This window comes from Sinohyriopsis cumingii, chromosome 2 (assembly GCF_028554795.1).
Source record: "Sinohyriopsis cumingii isolate HCF-2022 chromosome 2, ASM2855479v2, whole genome shotgun sequence".
Taxonomy (NCBI): domain Eukaryota; kingdom Metazoa; phylum Mollusca; class Bivalvia; order Unionida; family Unionidae; genus Sinohyriopsis; species Sinohyriopsis cumingii.
The window spans coordinates 30,088,427-30,110,575 of NC_142962.1; the positions used below are offsets into that span (position 1 = coordinate 30,088,427).

General features: G+C 32.1%; 1 protein-coding gene across 1 annotated transcript; it reads left to right on the forward strand.

The window, feature by feature from the left end:
• Window positions 1-663: 663 nt before the first annotated feature.
• Window positions 664-21,658, forward strand: LOC149804551 (uncharacterized). The gene is made up of 3 exons (XM_089941413.1): window positions 664-994; window positions 4,887-4,958; window positions 20,857-21,658. Exons 1-3 carry the CDS (start codon window positions 736-738, stop codon window positions 21,330-21,332), a joined length of 807 nt encoding a protein of 268 aa, XP_089797539.1. The 5' UTR covers window positions 664-735; the 3' UTR covers window positions 21,333-21,658.
• Window positions 21,659-22,149: the final 491 nt, after the last annotated feature.

Below are 22,149 nucleotides of genomic sequence, written 5' to 3' on the forward strand. Positions count from 1 at the left end.
TGAGGGAGACAGTAATTTTCTTGTACATAATAAAAAAGAGCAAGACATCTAATTCATCTTTTTTATGGAATATCAAATATTTTGTTAATATAAAACCTTCCCCCCAACTGATTTAGCAAGAATGATTAAAAAAGACTCGGGAAAACATAAACCATAAACACTCGTGGTATTTTTCTTGACGTCTTATAATACATCATTTCATCCACGCTCTTTTTGTCAGGAAAAGAAACGTTTCAGCTTTCCTTTTGTTGATCATACTTCATGCAAAATTTACCGTAGGACTGAATATTGCGCACTAATTGTTTATTCGATTTAGTCTAAAATAATATATCAATATGCACATCTGCTGTGTAATGCAAACATATTTTGCCCTGGCTATGAAACCTGTTTTGCTCTAAAAACCGAATGGTACGAAATAACACTCAAATTAATTCATCAATTTGGGGGAAAATGCTAATGTAGAAAGCCTGTGCATTCTTTTATTTCAACCCCAGAAGTTAGTGTAATAAGCACACAGATAATTAGATAAATGAGCATATACGATTTAGAACATATTAGCCAAACATAACAAGCCCAAACAGCCGAAACCGAATGGCTTGCTGACAAAAAACAACAACAATAATCTCTTTTTGCAGTACATATGGCGTCATTAATCTGCGCTTCACTTACATATCTACAAGAATATTTCTCGCACAAGCGCATTAGCTTTTTGAACAGTCAGTACATCCACCAGTCATGTTTGTTATTTTCTGTTTATTGTTTGCTCTCCATACTGTTGGCGTACACTTGCAAACGACAACAGAGTCAGAATCTAACGACTGTCCGAGGTTTGACTATGAGTATAAGTTATTAGAAAGGCTCCTCAGGATCGAATTTGCCCAAAGAGAAGTGGAGGCCACTTTAGCAGAACTTCGGGAAAAACTCCAAACAATTCAAGCTGATGTCCCGATGAAACTTGAAGAAATTCGGCGGTTAATGGACAACAAATCAAAGGGTGAGTATCCGAATGCTTTATGTTCTTGTAGAAAAGAGGCATGATCAATCACGATTGTTTCAAAAAAACATATCAGTCCTGAGATGCTATGCCTTTCTCCTGACCATGCAGATATAAAAAAAACTATTCTACCTCGGATTAAGATTTTTAAAGACCAAAAGATCAGTAGCTCATAAACTCGACCAAAATTTATTCTGCAAAATATATGGCTGAATTCTTCATATCACGGTAAGGTCTGATTGTAATATCATGCCAAAGAATGATAACTTTTAGGCATGTGTTAAATCTTTACAGCCATGAAAAATCAAACATTCCATTTTATTTCATTTTTCTCTGTTTATCTGTGTTTCGTTGATGAATTATATACGTAATAAGTTTATAACAAATTATAAACAAAACAGTTAGTTGTTAACGATTCACCCCTAGTCTAGAAAGCTCATTTACAAGTTTTAGATTATGCCTTATCTCGCTGAAAAGCTTGGTTAATCGTATATCTAATTGATAGGCTTGGTTAATCATATATCTAATTGATAATCCTGGTTAATCATAGCTTAATACAACACTTATAATTTCAAATGCTGATTCTTCAGAATGTGTTATGATTATTTCGTTTTACGTTTACGTTGAGATCTACGAAACAGTCGAAATGGGACTGCAATGTTTCAGAAGACCCCCCCCCCAGATATCTGTGGACTTTTGGAATTAAATTGGACGTTGCTTTTAACTGTAGATTGGTTTCATCTCTCTCTCTCTCTCTCTCTCTCTCTCTCACACACACACACACACACCGCCACTCCCACCCTCAAATCATAAAAGCAATGAAAAGCAATGCCATGCGGAATATAAGGTGCCTTCCATATTTAGAAAGTGATCCCAATAGAATCCTGCCACGAAAGCCACCTTCATGCCTTGGGTATTTAGAAAGTGATCCCAATATAATCCTGCCACGAAAGCCACCTTCATGCCTTGCATATTTAGAAAGTGATCCCAATAAAATCGTACCACGAAAGCCATCTTCATGCCTTGCATATTTAGAAAGTGATCCCAATATAATCCTGCCACGAAAGCCACCTTCGTGCCTCTATTAAGAGTATCAAACCTATCACCACTTCTCTTCCCACATTAGCCTTACACCCACTGAGAAGGACCAAATAACATTACACACTGAGTAGGACTGAATAACATTAGATACTGAGTAGATTGAATTACATAATACGATGAGTAGGAACGAATAGCAACAGATACTGAGTAGGACTCAATAGCATTATATTTTGAGTAGGACCGAATAACAATTGATACTGAGTAGGACTGAATAACATACAATACCGAGTAGGACCGAATAACATTAGATACAGAGTAGGACTGAATACTATTATATATTGAGTGTGACTGAATAATATTAGATACTGAGTGGACCGAATTACATAATATGATAAGTAGGGCCGAATAATAAGTGATACTGAGTTGGACTGAATAACATTATATACTGAGTTGGACTGAATAAAATGAAATACTGAGTAGGACGGAATAACATCAGAGACTAAGTCCAAATAACATCAGATACTGAGTAGGACTGAATTTCATGATATGATGAGTAGGGACTGAATAACATCAAATACTGAGTAGGACCGAATAATATTTTATACTGAGTAGGCATAAAAAAACATTAGATACTGTGAAGGTGCGAATAACAACAGATGCTGAATAGTACCGAATAACTTTAGATACTGAGTAGGGCCGAATAACATTTGATACTGAGTAGGATCGAGTAACAATATATATTGAGTAGGAATAAATAACACTAGAATCTGAGTATGACCGAATAACATTAGAATCTAAGACCGAGTAACATTATATACTGAGTATGACTGAATAAAATATAATACTGAGTAGGACCGAATAACATCAGATACTGAATATGACCAAATACCATTTGATTCTGAGTAGGACCGAATAATATTATATACTGAGTGGGACTGAATAACAAGATATACTGAGTTGACTGGATTACATAAGACATTGAGTAGGACTAAATAACATAAGATAGGACTATATGTTATTTAAAAAACTATTAAAATATGTTATTTACAGATACCACGTGTCACAAGTAATATTTCTTGTGAAACGTCAGCGGGATTATCAATGTTTCATTCCAGATTTTTTTAAAAATCACCCTCATGGGTGTGGATACCTACACGTAAACTTAACATTGCACTGGATTACACGTAAACTTAACCTTGCACTGGATTACACGTAAACTTAACCTTGCACTGGATAGTTGTGATTGATGTCAACCACAAGATCATCACCGGATTTCACACAAACATTGGATCCTAGAAGAACAACCTTCGATGTAAATTTTGCAAGAATACATACATTTTATTTTCGTGATTGTTTTCCACATATATTACAATCCACAATACCATCAGGAATAATCATAACACGGGATCTGTGTAGGATATGACCAGTCCTGGCATGGTCAATTTATATTTTCGTTGTCTGTACACATGGCATTGAATAAACATTGTCCTTGCCTGAGGTTCATTTTAATATCAAACACAAATTGTTACAGTTTTGTTATTGATGTAAAAGCGTGGTCCCAAATGTAGTGACATCGCTGTTTGGTACTAGGTGTGAACTTACAAACAGTCTTAAATTTGTACGATGTTAACAGGCTGTGTCAAAATGTCTTTCAGTTTGGATCCATATTTGGGTCCCGGATTCCTTCTTCAGTAACATTTGATCCGTACTTTGTAAGGTACTCTGATATTACTTACGGTGTCTTGATCAGATTGATGTAATTGATTGGTAGTCCGATCTTTGATTGTTTTGATTACACAAATGTAACTGATTGGTACTCCAAACTCTGTGATCGTTTTGAGTACACTGATGTAACCGATCGGTAGACGAAACTCTTTGGTCGTTTGATCGCACTGATGAACTGACTGGTAGTCCAAGCTCTGTGCTTGTTTTGAACACACTGAAGTAACCGTTTTTAATCCAACCAATGTGATCGTTATGATCGTACTGATGTAACTGATTGTTACAAAATACTCTTTTATAGATTTGATGAACTGATTAGTAGTCCAAACTATGTCATCATTTTTATTTCACTGATGTAGTTAATTGGTAGTCCAAACTCTGTGATAGTTTTGATAATATTGATGTAGCTGATAGGAAGTCCGTTCCCAAACTTATTTTTCCTTTTTTTCACAATTTGACATAATTATTTAGCAAACGTTTTATATTGACCTTAGTAAAAAGAATCTAAAGAAAGTTACAATGCAGACATATGTTACTTTCCATGCGTAGATCGCATAAAATGAAACTTCTGGTGTGATCCAGACTGTGCAATAATCAGCCTTTATATATATATATTCTGAATTTAACGTTTGATTCAAAGGCCGCTTGATCATGCGTAAATGAGCAGCAATCAACATGAGAACAAATCCATTATCAAACATACCACAGGCTTCCATTTTTTCTCACAATTACTTCATGATCATACCGATACAATTTGTTGAGAAAATTATAAAAGCCAAGCATACCTAAAATATGATAGAATGGAAGGTTTTCAATTTCTGTCACGTCTTCAGACTTAAGAGTAAGGCTTCGTGAGGTTGACAGCTTTTCCTTTCATATTACATCTTTATATTTTTCCAATCCATCAGTTTGACACCATAACAACAGTGTCGTCTGTTTCACACAATTATACAAGGACTGTAGCAAAAGTGTCGAATGTTTCACACAATTCTACAAGGTCTGTGTTTCTCTGGCCAACAAGTATTGTATCTCTTTTTATACACAATTGTTATTCGTACAGGATGACTTTAAAAATTGGATGAAAAAAGAGGGTGTATTCCGGGTAATTGATATATGGTGTTATCCACAGGGTTTGGATCTACTTATGTGAGATGGGGAAGAACCGTATGTCCGGGAAATGCCACAGAACTCGTTTACAAAGGTAAGCGTATCCAGGTTGCACGATAAGCTTTGTTTATATATATATATATATATATATATATATATATATATATATATATATATATATATATATATATATATATATATATATATATATATATAACTCATGTGTCATGGATTTCAGGTTGAAACTAATATTAATCCTAGCTGGATGATAACAGGTAAGACATTGAACACAATGGGTTAGCCTGTAAGTTTTGTATGGTATCCATAGCACTGTTGCCTATGTATGAACATTAAAGTTTATGACCTAAACAATCTTATATATGTGTGTGTGTGTGTGTGTGTGCTTGCCTATATACCTACTTATGCTTGTCCATCATACTCTTTATGGACAGAAACATTTGCAACATTGTACTTTGTTTCTTTACTCATGCGTTTTGGATTTTTGGACTGAATCTAACATCAATGCTCGAATATGTTGATCAAAAGTACGAAAGTGAAGAAATAATAATAATAATAATAATAGTGTGATTAATTTAGTCAAGGGCTATTCCACTTTTGGATCCTCTTAAGAATAAAGAATAATAATGTACACTATACAGAAGACAAATTTAATTACAATTTATTTCAAAAGCTTTTGAGATTTTAAATACTAAATTATTTCATACTCTGATAGCAACACATACATACTCGTAATATCTCTTCTTAAAGACTTTGTTATTTTCTGCATATTTTAAATTCAATGGAAACTGTTCTTTAACCGCTCTGTTTTCGATTTGTTGAATGATTGATTCCATGTGATGTTGATCTCAACTTGTAAAGTGTTGAAAAGGCCTGACTAAATGCTAAAGATACTCTACAACAGCTCTGTCTAGACATATATATAGATGAACTGCCATGTGAAAATGAAGATACTCTACAACAGCTCTGTCTAGACATTATATACATGAACTGCCATGTGAAAATAAAGATAATATACTACAGCTCTATGTAGACATTTATATACAAGAACTGCCATGTGAAAATCAAGATACTCTACAACAGTTCTGTCTAGACATTTATATACATGAACTGCCATGTGAAAATGAAGATAATATACTACAGCTCTATGTAGACATTTATATACATGAACTGCCATGTGAAAATGAAGATAATATACTACAGCTCTGTCTAGACACTTATATACATGAATTGCCATGTGAAAATCAAGATACTCTGCAACAGCTCTGTCTAGACATTTATATACATGAATTGCCATGTGAAAATCAAGATACTCTACAACAGCTCTGTCTAGACATTTATATACATGAACTGCCATGTGAAAATGAAGATAATATACTGCAGCTCTGTCTAGACACTTATGTACATGAATTGCCATATGAAAATCAAGATACTCTACTACAGCTCTGTCTAGACACTTATATACATGAATTGCCATGTGAAAATCAAGATACTCTACAACAGCTCTGTCTAGACATTTATATACATGAACTGCCATGTGAAAATCAAGATGTGAAAATGAAGATAATATACTAAAGCTCTGTCTAGACATTTATATATATGAACTGCCATATGAAAATGAAGATAATATACTACAGCTCTATGTAGACATTTATATACGAGAACTGACATGTGAAAATCAAGATAATATACTACAGCTCTATGTAGACATTTATATACGAGAACTGCCATGTGAAAATCAAGATAATATACTACAGCTCTATGTAGACATTTATATACAAGAACTGCCATGTGAAAATCAAGAACATATACTACAGCTCTATGTAGACATTTATATATAATAACTGCCATGTGAAAAGCAAGATAATATACTACAGCTCTATATAGACATTTATATACGAGAACTGCCATGTGAAAATCAAGAAAATATACTACAGCTCTATGTAGACATTTATATACAAGAACTGCCATGTGAAAATCAAGAAAATATACTACAGCTCTATGTAGACATTTATATACAAGAACTGCCATGTGAAAATCAAGATAACATATTACAACTCTATGTAGACATTTATATACAAGAACTGCCATGTGAAATCAAGATAATATGCTACAGCTCTATGTAGACATTTATATACGAGAACTGCCATGTGAAAATCAAGAAAATATGCTACAGCTCTATGTAGACATTTATATACAACAACTGCCATGTGAAAATCAAGAAAATATACTACAACTCTATGTAGACATTTATATACGAGAACTGACATGTGAAAATCAAGATAATATACTACAGCTCTATGTAGACATTTATATATAATAACTGCCATGTGAAAAGCAAGATAATATACTACAGCTCTATGTAGACATTTATATACAAGAACTGCCATGTGAAAATCAAGAAAATATACTACAGCTCTATGTAGACATTTATATACGAGAACTGCCATGTGAAAATGAAGATAATATACTACAACTCTATGTAGACATTTATATACAAGAACTGCCATGTGAAAATGAAGATAATATACTACAGCTCTATGTAGACATTTATATACAAGAACTGCCATGTGAAATCAAGATAATATACTACAGCTCTATGTAGACATTTATATACAAGAACTGCCATGTGAAAATCAAGATAATATACTACAGCTCTATGTAGACATTTATATACGAGAACTGCCATGTGAAAATCAAGATAACATACTACAACTCTATGTAGACATTTATATACAAGAACTGCCATGTGAAATCAAGATAATATACTACAGCTCTATGTAGACATTTATATACAAGAACTGCCATGTGAAAATCAAGATAACATACTACAACTCTATGTAGACATTTATATACAAGAACTGCCATGTGAAATCAAGATAATATACTACAGCTCTATGTAGACATTTATATACAAGAACTGCCATGTGAAAATCAAGATAATATACTACAGCTCTATGTAGACATTTATATACGAGAACTGCCATGTGAAAATCAAGATAACATACTACAACTCTATGTAGACATTTATATACAAGAACTGCCATGTGAAATCAAGAAAATATACTACAACTCTACGTAGACATTTATATACGAGAACTGCCATGTGAAAATCAAGATAATATACTACAGTTCTATGTAGACATTTATATACGAGAACTGCCATGTGAAAATCAAGATAATATACTACAGCTCTATGTAGACATTTATATATGAGAACTGCCATGTGAAAATCAAGATAACATACTACAACTCTATGTAGACATTTATATACAAGAACTGCCATGTGAAACCAAGAAAATATACTACAGCTCTATGTAGACATTTATATACGAGAAGTGCCATGTGAAAATCAAGATAATATACTACAGATCTATGTAGACATTTATATACGAGAACTGCCATGTGAAAATCAAGATAATATACTACAACTCTATGTAGACATTTATATACAAGAACTGCCATGTGAAATCAAGATAATATACTACAGCACTATGTAGACATTTATATACGAGAACTGCCATGTGAAATCAAGATAATATACTACAACTCTATGTAGACATTTATATACAAGAACTGCCATGTGAAATCAAGATAATATACTACAGCTCTATGTAGACATTTATATACAAGAACTGCCATGTGAAAATCAAGATAATATACTACAGCTCTATGTAGACATTTATATACGAGAACTGCCATGTGAAAATCAAGATAACATACTACAACTCTATGTAGACATTTATATACAAGAACTGCCATGTGAAATCAAGAAAATATACTACAGCTCTATGTAGACATTTATATACGAGAACTGCCATGTGAAAATCAAGATAATATACTACAGCTCTATGTAGACATTTATATACGAGAACTGCCATGTGAAAATCAAGATAATATACTACAACTCTATGTAGACATTTATATACAAGAACTGCCATGTGAAATCAAGATAATATACTACAGCTTTATGTAGACATTTATATACAAGATCTGCCATGTGAAAATCAAGATAATATACTACATATCTATGTAGACATTTATATACAAGACCTGCCATGTGAAATCAAGATAACATACTACAGCTCTATGTAGACATTTATATACAAGAACTGCCATGTGAAAATCAAGATAACATGCTACAACTCTATGTAGACATTTATATACAATAACTGCCATGTGAAATCAAGATAATATACTACAGCTCTATGTAGACATTTATATACAAGAACTGCCATGTGAAAATCAAGATAATATACTACAGCTCTATGTAGACATTTATATACGAGAACTGCCATGTGAAAATCAAGATAATATACTACAACCCTATGTAGACATTTATATACAAGAACTGCCATGTGAAATCAAGATAATATACTACAGCTTTATGTAGACATTTATATACAAGATCTGCCATATGAAAATCAAGATAATATACTACAGCTCTATGTAGACATTTATATACAAGATCTGCCATGTGAAAATCAAGATAATATACTACAGCTCTATGTAGACATTTATATACAAGAACTGCCATGTGAAAATCAAGATAATATACTACAGCTTTATGTAGACATTTATATACAAGAACTGCCATGTGAAAATCAAGATAACATACTACAGCTCTATGTAGACATTTATATACAATAACTGCCATGTGAAAATCAAGATAATATACTACAGCTTTATGTAGACATTTATATACAAGAACTGCCATGTGAAAATCAAGATAATATACTACAGCTCTATGTAGACATTTATATACGAGAACTGCCATGTGAAAATCAAGATAGCATACTACAACTCTATGTAGACATTTATATACAAGAACTGCCATGTGAAATCAAGATAATATACTACAGCTCTATGTAGACATTTATATACGAGAACTGCCATGTGAAAATCAAGATAATATACTACAACTCTATGTAGACATTTATATACAAGAACTGCCATGTGAAATCAAGATAATATACTACAGCTCTATGTAGACATTTATATACGAGAACTGCCATGTGAAAATCAAGATAATATACTACAACTCTATGTAGACATTTATATACAAGAACTGCCATGTGAAATCAAGATAATATACTACAGCTTTATGTAGACATTTATATACAAGAACTGCCATGTGAAAATCAAGATAATATACTACAACTCTATGTAGACATTTATATACGAGAACTGCCATGTGAAAATCAAGATAACATACTACAACTCTATGTAGACATTTATATACAAGAACTGCCATGTGAAATCAAGAAAATATACTACAGCTCTATGTAGACATTTATATACGAGAACTGCCATGTGAAAATCAAGATAATATACTACAGCTCTATGTAGACATTTATATACGATAACTGCCATGTGAAAATCAAGATAATATACTACAACTCTATGTAGAGATTTATATACAAGAACTGCCATGTGAAATCAAGATAATATACTACAGCTTTATGTAGACATTTATATACAAGAACTGCCATGTGAAATCAAGAAAATATACTACAACTCTATGTAGACATTTATATACAAGAACTGCCATGTGAAATCAAGATAATATACTACAGCTCTATGTAGACATTTATATACAATAACTGCCATGTGAAATCAAGATAATATACTACAACTCTATGTAGACATTTATATACGAGAACTGCCATTTGAAAATCAAGATAATATACTACAGCTTTATGTAGACATTTATATACAAGAACTGCCATGTGAAATCAAGATAATATACTACAGCTCTATGTAGACATTTATATACAAGAACTGCCATGTGAAAATCAAGATAATATACTACAACTCTATGTAGACATTTATATACAAGAACTGCCATGTGAAAATGAAGATAATATACTACAGCTCTATGTAGACATTTATATACGAGAACTGCCATGTGAAAATCAAGATAATATACTACAACTCTATGTAGACATTTATATACAAGAACTGCCATGTGAAAATGAAGATAATATACTACAGCTCTATGTAGACATTTATATACGAGAACTGACATGTGAAAATCAAGATAATATACTACAGCTCTATGTAGACATTTATATACGAGAACTGCCATGTGAAAATCAAGATAATATACTACAGCTCTATGTAGACATTTATATACAAGAACTGCCATGTGAAAATCAAGAACATATACTACAGCTCTATGTAGACATTTATATATAATAACTGCCATGTGAAAAGCAAGATAATATACTACAGCTCTATATAGACATTTATATACGAGAACTGCCATGTGAAAATCAAGAAAATATACTACAGCTCTATGTAGACATTTATATACAAGAACTGCCATGTGAAAATCAAGAAAATATACTACAGCTCTATGTAGACATTTATATACAAGAACTGCCATGTGAAAATCAAGATAACATATTACAACTCTATGTAGACATTTATATACAAGAACTGCCATGTGAAATCAAGATAATATGCTACAGCTCTATGTAGACATTTATATACGAGAACTGCCATGTGAAAATCAAGAAAATATGCTACAGCTCTATGTAGACATTTATATACAACAACTGCCATGTGAAAATCAAGAAAATATACTACAACTCTATGTAGACATTTATATACGAGAACTGACATGTGAAAATCAAGATAATATACTACAGCTCTATGTAGACATTTATATATAATAACTGCCATGTGAAAAGCAAGATAATATACTACAGCTCTATGTAGACATTTATATACAAGAACTGCCATGTGAAAATCAAGAAAATATACTACAGCTCTATGTAGACATTTATATACGAGAACTGCCATGTGAAAATGAAGATAATATACTACAACTCTATGTAGACATTTATATACAAGAACTGCCATGTGAAAATGAAGATAATATACTACAGCTCTATGTAGACATTTATATACAAGAACTGCCATGTGAAATCAAGATAATATACTACAGCTCTATGTAGACATTTATATACAAGAACTGCCATGTGAAAATCAAGATAATATACTACAGCTCTATGTAGACATTTATATACGAGAACTGCCATGTGAAAATCAAGATAACATACTACAACTCTATGTAGACATTTATATACAAGAACTGCCATGTGAAATCAAGATAATATACTACAGCTCTATGTAGACATTTATATACAAGAACTGCCATGTGAAAATCAAGATAACATACTACAACTCTATGTAGACATTTATATACAAGAACTGCCATGTGAAATCAAGATAATATACTACAGCTCTATGTAGACATTTATATACAAGAACTGCCATGTGAAAATCAAGATAATATACTACAGCTCTATGTAGACATTTATATACGAGAACTGCCATGTGAAAATCAAGATAACATACTACAACTCTATGTAGACATTTATATACAAGAACTGCCATGTGAAATCAAGAAAATATACTACAACTCTACGTAGACATTTATATACGAGAACTGCCATGTGAAAATCAAGATAATATACTACAGTTCTATGTAGACATTTATATACGAGAACTGCCATGTGAAAATCAAGATAATATACTACAGCTCTATGTAGACATTTATATATGAGAACTGCCATGTGAAAATCAAGATAACATACTACAACTCTATGTAGACATTTATATACAAGAACTGCCATGTGAAACCAAGAAAATATACTACAGCTCTATGTAGACATTTATATACGAGAAGTGCCATGTGAAAATCAAGATAATATACTACAGATCTATGTAGACATTTATATACGAGAACTGCCATGTGAAAATCAAGATAATATACTACAACTCTATGTAGACATTTATATACAAGAACTGCCATGTGAAATCAAGATAATATACTACAGCACTATGTAGACATTTATATACGAGAACTGCCATGTGAAATCAAGATAATATACTACAACTCTATGTAGACATTTATATACAAGAACTGCCATGTGAAATCAAGATAATATACTACAGCTCTATGTAGACATTTATATACAAGAACTGCCATGTGAAAATCAAGATAATATACTACAGCTCTATGTAGACATTTATATACGAGAACTGCCATGTGAAAATCAAGATAACATACTACAACTCTATGTAGACATTTATATACAAGAACTGCCATGTGAAATCAAGAAAATATACTACAGCTCTATGTAGACATTTATATACGAGAACTGCCATGTGAAAATCAAGATAATATACTACAGCTCTATGTAGACATTTATATACGAGAACTGCCATGTGAAAATCAAGATAATATACTACAACTCTATGTAGACATTTATATACAAGAACTGCCATGTGAAATCAAGATAATATACTACAGCTTTATGTAGACATTTATATACAAGATCTGCCATGTGAAAATCAAGATAATATACTACATATCTATGTAGACATTTATATACAAGACCTGCCATGTGAAATCAAGATAACATACTACAGCTCTATGTAGACATTTATATACAAGAACTGCCATGTGAAAATCAAGATAACATGCTACAACTCTATGTAGACATTTATATACAATAACTGCCATGTGAAATCAAGATAATATACTACAGCTCTATGTAGACATTTATATACAAGAACTGCCATGTGAAAATCAAGATAATATACTACAGCTCTATGTAGACATTTATATACGAGAACTGCCATGTGAAAATCAAGATAATATACTACAACCCTATGTAGACATTTATATACAAGAACTGCCATGTGAAATCAAGATAATATACTACAGCTTTATGTAGACATTTATATACAAGATCTGCCATATGAAAATCAAGATAATATACTACAGCTCTATGTAGACATTTATATACAAGATCTGCCATGTGAAAATCAAGATAATATACTACAGCTCTATGTAGACATTTATATACAAGAACTGCCATGTGAAAATCAAGATAATATACTACAGCTTTATGTAGACATTTATATACAAGAACTGCCATGTGAAAATCAAGATAACATACTACAGCTCTATGTAGACATTTATATACAATAACTGCCATGTGAAAATCAAGATAATATACTACAGCTTTATGTAGACATTTATATACAAGAACTGCCATGTGAAAATCAAGATAATATACTACAGCTCTATGTAGACATTTATATACGAGAACTGCCATGTGAAAATCAAGATAGCATACTACAACTCTATGTAGACATTTATATACAAGAACTGCCATGTGAAATCAAGATAATATACTACAGCTCTATGTAGACATTTATATACGAGAACTGCCATGTGAAAATCAAGATAATATACTACAACTCTATGTAGACATTTATATACAAGAACTGCCATGTGAAATCAAGATAATATACTACAGCTCTATGTAGACATTTATATACGAGAACTGCCATGTGAAAATCAAGATAATATACTACAACTCTATGTAGACATTTATATACAAGAACTGCCATGTGAAATCAAGATAATATACTACAGCTTTATGTAGACATTTATATACAAGAACTGCCATGTGAAAATCAAGATAATATACTACAACTCTATGTAGACATTTATATACGAGAACTGCCATGTGAAAATCAAGATAACATACTACAACTCTATGTAGACATTTATATACAAGAACTGCCATGTGAAATCAAGAAAATATACTACAGCTCTATGTAGACATTTATATACGAGAACTGCCATGTGAAAATCAAGATAATATACTACAGCTCTATGTAGACATTTATATACGATAACTGCCATGTGAAAATCAAGATAATATACTACAACTCTATGTAGAGATTTATATACAAGAACTGCCATGTGAAATCAAGATAATATACTACAGCTTTATGTAGACATTTATATACAAGAACTGCCATGTGAAATCAAGAAAATATACTACAACTCTATGTAGACATTTATATACAAGAACTGCCATGTGAAATCAAGATAATATACTACAGCTCTATGTAGACATTTATATACAATAACTGCCATGTGAAATCAAGATAATATACTACAACTCTATGTAGACATTTATATACGAGAACTGCCATTTGAAAATCAAGATAATATACTACAGCTTTATGTAGACATTTATATACAAGAACTGCCATGTGAAATCAAGATAATATACTACAGCTCTATGTAGACATTTATATACAAGAACTGCCATGTGAAAATCAAGATAATATACTACAACTCTATGTAGACATTTATATACAAGAACTGCCATGTGAAAATGAAGATAATATACTACAGCTCTATGTAGACATTTATATACGAGAACTGCCATGTGAAAATCAAGATAATATACTACAACTCTATGTAGACATTTATATACAAGAACTGCCATGTGAAAATGAAGATAATATACTACAGCTCTATGTAGACATTTATATACGAGAACTGCCATGTGAAAATGAAGATAATATACTACAACTCTATGTAGACATTTATATACAAGAACTGCCATGTGAAATCAAGAAAATATACTACAGCTCTATGTAGACATTTATATACAATAACTGCCATGTGAAATCAAGATAATATACTACAACTCTATGTAGACATTTATATACGAGAACTGCCATGTGAAAATCAAGATAATATACTACAACTCTATGTAGACATTTATATACAAGAACTGCCATGTGAAATCAAGATAATATGCTACAGCTCTATGTAGACATTTATATACAAGAACTGCCATGTGAAAATCAAGATAATATACTACAACTCTATGTAGACATTTATATACAAGAACTGCCATGTGAAAATGAAGATAATATACTACAGCTTTATGTAGACATTTATATACAAGAACTGCCATGTGAAATCAAGAAAATATACTACAACTCTATGTAGACATTTATATACAAGAACTGCCATGTGAAATCAAGATAATATACTACAGCTCTATGTAGACATTTATATACAATAACTGCCATGTGAAATCAAGATAATATACTACAACTCTATGTAGACATTTATATACGAGAACTGCCATGTGAAAATCAAGATAATATACTACAACTCTATGTAGACATTTATATACAAGAACTGCCATGTGAAATCAAGATAATATGCTACAGCTCTATGTAGACATTTATATACAAGAACTGCCATGTGAAAATCAAGATAATATACTACAACTCTATGTAGACATTTATATACAAGAACTGCCATGTGAAAATGAAGATAATATACTACAGCTCTATGTAGACATTTATATACAAGAACTGCCATGTGAAAATGAAGATAATATACTTCAGTTCTATGTAGACATTTATATACAATAACTGACATGTGAAATCAAGATAATATACTACAACTCTATGTAGACATGTATATACGAGAACTGCCATGTGAAAATCAAGATAATATACTACAACTCTATGTAGACTTTTATATACAAGAACTGCCATGTGAAAATGAAGATAATATACTACAGCTCTATGTAGACATTTATATACAAGAACTGCCATGTGAAAATCAAGATAATATGCTTCAGTTCTATGTAGACATTTATATACAATAACTGCCATGTGAAATCAAGATAATATACTACAACTCTATGTAGACATGTATATACGAGAACTGCCATGTGAAAATCAAGATAATATACTACAACTCTATGTAGACATTTATATACAAGAACTGCCATGTGAAATCAAGATAATATACTACAGCTCTATGTAGACATTTATATACAAGAACTGCCATGTGAAAATGAAGATAATATACTTCAGTTCTATGTAGACATTTATATACAATAACTGACATGTGAAATCAAGATAATATACTACAACTCTATGTAGACATGTATATACGAGAACTGCCATGTGAAAATCAAGATAATATACTACAACTCTATGTAGACTTTTATATACAAGAACTGCCATGTGAAAATGAAGATAATATACTACAGCTCTATGTAGACATTTATATACAAGAACTGCCATGTGAAAATCAAGATAATATGCTTCAGTTCTATGTAGACATTTATATACAATAACTGCCATGTGAAATCAAGATAATATACTACAACTCTATGTAGACATGTATATACGAGAACTGCCATGTGAAAATCAAGATAATATACTACAACTCTATGTAGACATTTATATACAAGAACTGCCATGTGAAAATGAAGATAATATACTACAGCTCTATGTAGACATTTATATACAAGAACTGCCATGTGAAAATCAAGATAATATACTTCAGTTCTATGTAGACATTTATATACAATAACTGCCATGTGAAAATCAAGATAATATACTTCAGTTCTATGTAGACATTTATATACAATAACTGCCATGTGAAAATCAAGATAATATACTTCAGCTCTATGTAGACATTTATATACAATAACTGCCATGTGAAAATCAAGATAATATACTTCAGTTCTATGTAGACATTTATATACAATAACTGCCATGTGAAAATCAAGATAATATACTTCAGCTCTATGTAGACATTTATATACATGAACTGCCATGTGAAAAGCAAGATAATATACTGCAGCTCTGTCCTTATGCGAAAATGTAGACCACCTGAGGTACGAGCTGGTGACGGGTGGTCAATGACCTATCATATAGTTGTTCCTCAGTCGCATAGATAGTATATTCTCAGTCTAGTCCATGACACACTTTTGGCTGGACATTTAGGAGTCAGTAAAACGTATCATAAGATCTTACATCATTGTTATTGGCTGAAAATTAAAAGAGATGTTTGTAAATATTGTAGATCTTGTCACACTTGTTTAAAGGTAGGAAAACCCACTCAGAAGATATGTAAGGTTCAAATACTAGCTACACCTGCATTTGACTAACCATTTAGTAGAATAATGGTAGACTGTATCTGTCCCTTATCTAAGACCGAGTCAGGCAATCTATACTTGGTGACCGTAATGTGTGCATCAACAAAATCTCCAGAGATGATTCCGTGAAGAATATTCAATCTAAAACCATAGTAAAAGCTTTGATAAAGTTTCTTTTTTTAAAAATATAATTTGACCTTCCCAAATCTGTCCAATTTTATCATGGGTAAACTTTATGTCTGGAATTTTCCAGTAATTTGTGCATTATTTAGGCATCATACAATTTAAATCACCTGCCTATCACCCTGAAAGTCAAGGGACTTTAGAAAGATTTAGTAAAACTTTGAGAAATATGATTCGGTTATATCGATTTGATACCGGAAAATATTGGAACGGAGATATTCATTTACCCCTATTAAATAATCAGTAAAAACATTTTATTTTTATTTTGAACTAGATTTTGGACATACTGTTTGAGAACCTTCGAAATTATTAAAAGAGAAACTAACCCTAACCCTAACCCCAACACAAGAGAAACTTCTTTGAACTGAAGTTTCAGAAATTCATCTTCTTGTCTAACTTTCTGATTTCAAATATAAGTTGTCAAAGGTTTACTCAGTCAAAAATATAACTATGATATGAAGAAAAAAATACAGAGGAAAGGAGCTTTCAGCCTGCTGATAGAGTTCTGGCTCTTTTGCCCATTGCAACAAAATCCTCTTCGGTATAAGTAATATGATCCTTATAAAGTTGAAAAGAAAGTAAGCGACTTAAATTATATCATTAACACTTCTTGGAGGCGACAACAAAAGCAAAAGAAACTTGGCCATATAAATATGTTAAAAGAACATGTTGATATCGATACACATGTTAATCATGCAATCAGTTTAATTGTACACTGTGAAGTTTTAAGTCATGGAATAAAATCGGACTGAATAACCAATGTATTTGCGATTTTTGGGTATGACTGGATATTGTCTGAAATTTTGCTGTAATGTTCTATAATTGCAGAACCCCTGACCAAATTGTTGAGCAAGAAAACCAAGTTTCATTAGTGTGGAAACTGTCAGGAGGCTTTTGATAGTTTCAAGGCCTTACTTAAGAGTGCACCAGTTTTTGTCCAGCTCCAGATTTCAATCGATCATTTAAAATGTCTGCAAACGCAAATGATGTTGAGGTTGACAGAGTAGTAGTTCAAGAAGACAAAATGGTGTAGATCATCCAATGTGCTATTTTTCTAAAACAAATTAAATGAGCACCAGAACGATTATATTCCACAATCCAAAAGGAAAGTTCGGCTTTGATATTGGCTTTGTAACACGTTTCTTCCATTATTGTACTGAGTGATCAGAACCCTTTACTCTCCTCGGCAAGATGAAGAAACCCCCCCCCCCCCGATATTTTAAAGGTGGAGTTGTTTTATGTTGCAGTAATACAATATTAACATCAGGCACATCAAGAGAAAAATAATCTAATTGCAGATTATTACGAAGGCTTTAAATAGCAATAGAAAAGAGCACAACAAGTTTTGTAAACTTCAACAAATAATTTATTTTCCTAGAACACAAATTGAAAATGTAAAATTAACTTACGGTATTGATAATAATCCCAGAATTACTAACACAAGCCCTAAAGAACACAATTCTGAATAGACGCCAGGGTATTCAAAATAATTTCCAGCGTTGAAGGTCTTGATCTGCCTGTAGTGGCCGGTAGTGTCTAATGCACTAATGAACCAATGATCTAAATTGTAATGAGGTGCCAACAGTCTTTTGTTGAATCACAGTTACATAATTCAAAGTTTCCTTATTTCAGTTCACAATAATTCGTAGGCAATGTCTCTTCACAAGAAGATTATAGAGCACTTTGTATTTCCAGAGAAGAATATGGTTCTTCCTGAAGATCTTACAGTATGAATGTATAATTTCTAAATAAAAAAGATTACATTTTTTAAAACCTGAGACAAAAGAAGGGCCAGGGTGTAGGACAAAAGTTCATTTCCAGATCAATCCAAGCTACAGTTAAACAAGGTGCACCTGACAAGTAACATTTTTTTATATAAACAACAAAATACATAACAAAATTATTCTCTATAATTGTGGATTAACTATTTAGATCATTATTAATCGTAAACATATTTATAGTCTTGATATCGACCTTAGAAACTTATAGAATGAAAGTTTCCATAACGTTGACAGAGTATTTTCAGAAAAGTAGAGGGGTTTATAATTTCGTTTAACTAGGAATTACTCATTTTTGCATTAACATCTGAAACAAAAACGGTGTTATTGTTGTATCCAGTTTTTAATTTGGCTGGAATCATTGATTCATCATATTTTTCTCTGGAATTACAAAGTACTTAACAATATTCTTGGACTAAAACATTAATTTGGAATTATAGGTAATTCAGACAAGGATATTTTTATGATATCATTGTGATACATAAAAAGAATTTAGCACATCGCCACACTCCAGGCAATTGGCACATTATCACATTTAATATTGGAATTTATGTGGAATGAGGTCTACTGACAATCACATTATGATGTATCAATGGTGTTTGTCAATATTATGTCATTGATATTCAAAATATGACAGTTTAATGGTGTTTGTCAATATGAGATCCACTGACGATCGCAATTTGACAGATCAATGGTGTTTGTCAATATGAGATCCACTGACGATCGTAATTTGACAGATCAATGGTGTTTGTCAATATGAGATCCACTGACGATCGCAATTTGACAGATCAACGATGTTTATCAATACGAGGTCCAGTGAAAATCGCAGTATGGTAGATCAATCCTTTTTCTCAATATGAGTACCACTAATTACAGGAAGATAGATTAATAATGTTTGTAAATATGAGGTCCACTGACAACCGCAATATGACAAGTTAATTGTGTTTGTCCATATCAGGTCACATATCTTTTATTTCGTACTGAGTATAAATTAGCTTAAATTATTTGTATACAGATGATATATTCCATGTACATATTGATGATCAAATTCATTACAGAGTATCGATTCCATTCAGATGAGGTCAATGTGTGACCCTGTGATACAGACTCGCTAATTGATAATTATTTAAACTCACGTGCAAGCATTCTAATTCAAAATCTTCAAGTTGGTGCATATTTGAAATCAGTACAAATACAAGTAATTTGTTCTTTTTACCAGGATTTGCTGGAGGCTCATTCTACACGCACGTTGGAAGTGCTGCTGACTTTCTATGCCTGACTGAGGATCCTGTCTGGGGCAAATATGCAAGAGGATCGGCTAACTCGGCTTATATCTACGGTGCAGAGTACGAACTCATGGCAGAGTCAAATCCGTTCTCGACAGTGTCTGTAGAAGACGATATGCCATGCTGCGTGTGTAAAACTTCACGCACTCCCACCGTTATGATTCCTGGTAGAACAGAGTGTTACCCGGGATGGACGATGGAATATAACGGATATTTGATGTCAGGTCATCATACTCAAGCTGGGTCGACAAACTACGTGTGTGTGGATACAAACCCGGAAGCGCGAAGCGGGGGTTCCGCCAATCTCGATGGCCATCTTTTGTACCTGATTCAGGCAAAATGTGGATCCTTGCCTTGTCCTCCATATGAAGAAGGGCGACACTTGACGTGCGTTGTTTGTTCCAGATAAATCTAGGATGCTTTTAATCGAATTATTTACTCTTTATAAATTTACACCCCACTCCCACCCCGAGCAATTATCTTTTCAAGAACGAAGTAATGCATTCTAATAATGACTTTAATTTTCTATTGATGTACATGGAAATATGTAGAATGCTGGTAGTGCGTTTCTGCCTTATTCAGTAATATTCGCGTAATAAGGTTTCCTCTCCCTTTTTTTTAAACAAAAAATCTTAACTTTTTTGCTTGTTTTCAAAGAACACTTCAGAAATATAGAGTGATGAAATAAATAACACACCTTTCGCTGTGGACATGATATGATTCTGTGGCACAATACTTTTTGTTTAACAATGAATAAGTGACCACCCCAGTAAGCATTAAACTGTACCAGGAAGATAAGAATCCAAGACAGGAAATCTAGCTATATAAGAATTCCGCACGACATATGCTATATGTACGTCAATATTACAATGAGCTAGTGTTAAACTCTTAAACTAAGTAACAGAAAACAGTGAAAACCAACAAGTTTTGTAACATTCAACAAACAATTCATTTTCCTAGAATACAATGTGAAAATGTAGAAAGAATGTATAGTTTTGTGATCCTAAATAAATCCTCTCAAACTAAACCTGAACATAAAAATAAGACTGATTCCAATTTGGATGTTAAGATAGGAATGAGTAATTCTGAAGTGAACAAAATTAATATATAAAGCTAATACGAAATAACATAAACAGGGTGAGGGTCTCTTTCCCATCAAATTCGTAAAGAACATGCTTCTAGAATATTGTTAATTTCTATAAAAAATAAATATATTGAACTCAGCA

Coding starts and splice junctions, on each gene's coding strand:
- LOC149804551 (XM_089941413.1), top strand. CDS start 736: ATGTTTGTTATTTTCTGTTTATTGTTTGCTCTCCATACTGTTGGCGTA. Junction 995..4,886: donor AATGGACAACAAATCAAAGG/GTGAGTATCCGA, acceptor TGTTATCCACAG/GGTTTGGATCTACTTATGTG. Junction 4,959..20,856: donor CACAGAACTCGTTTACAAAG/GTAAGCGTATCC, acceptor TCTTTTTACCAG/GATTTGCTGGAGGCTCATTC.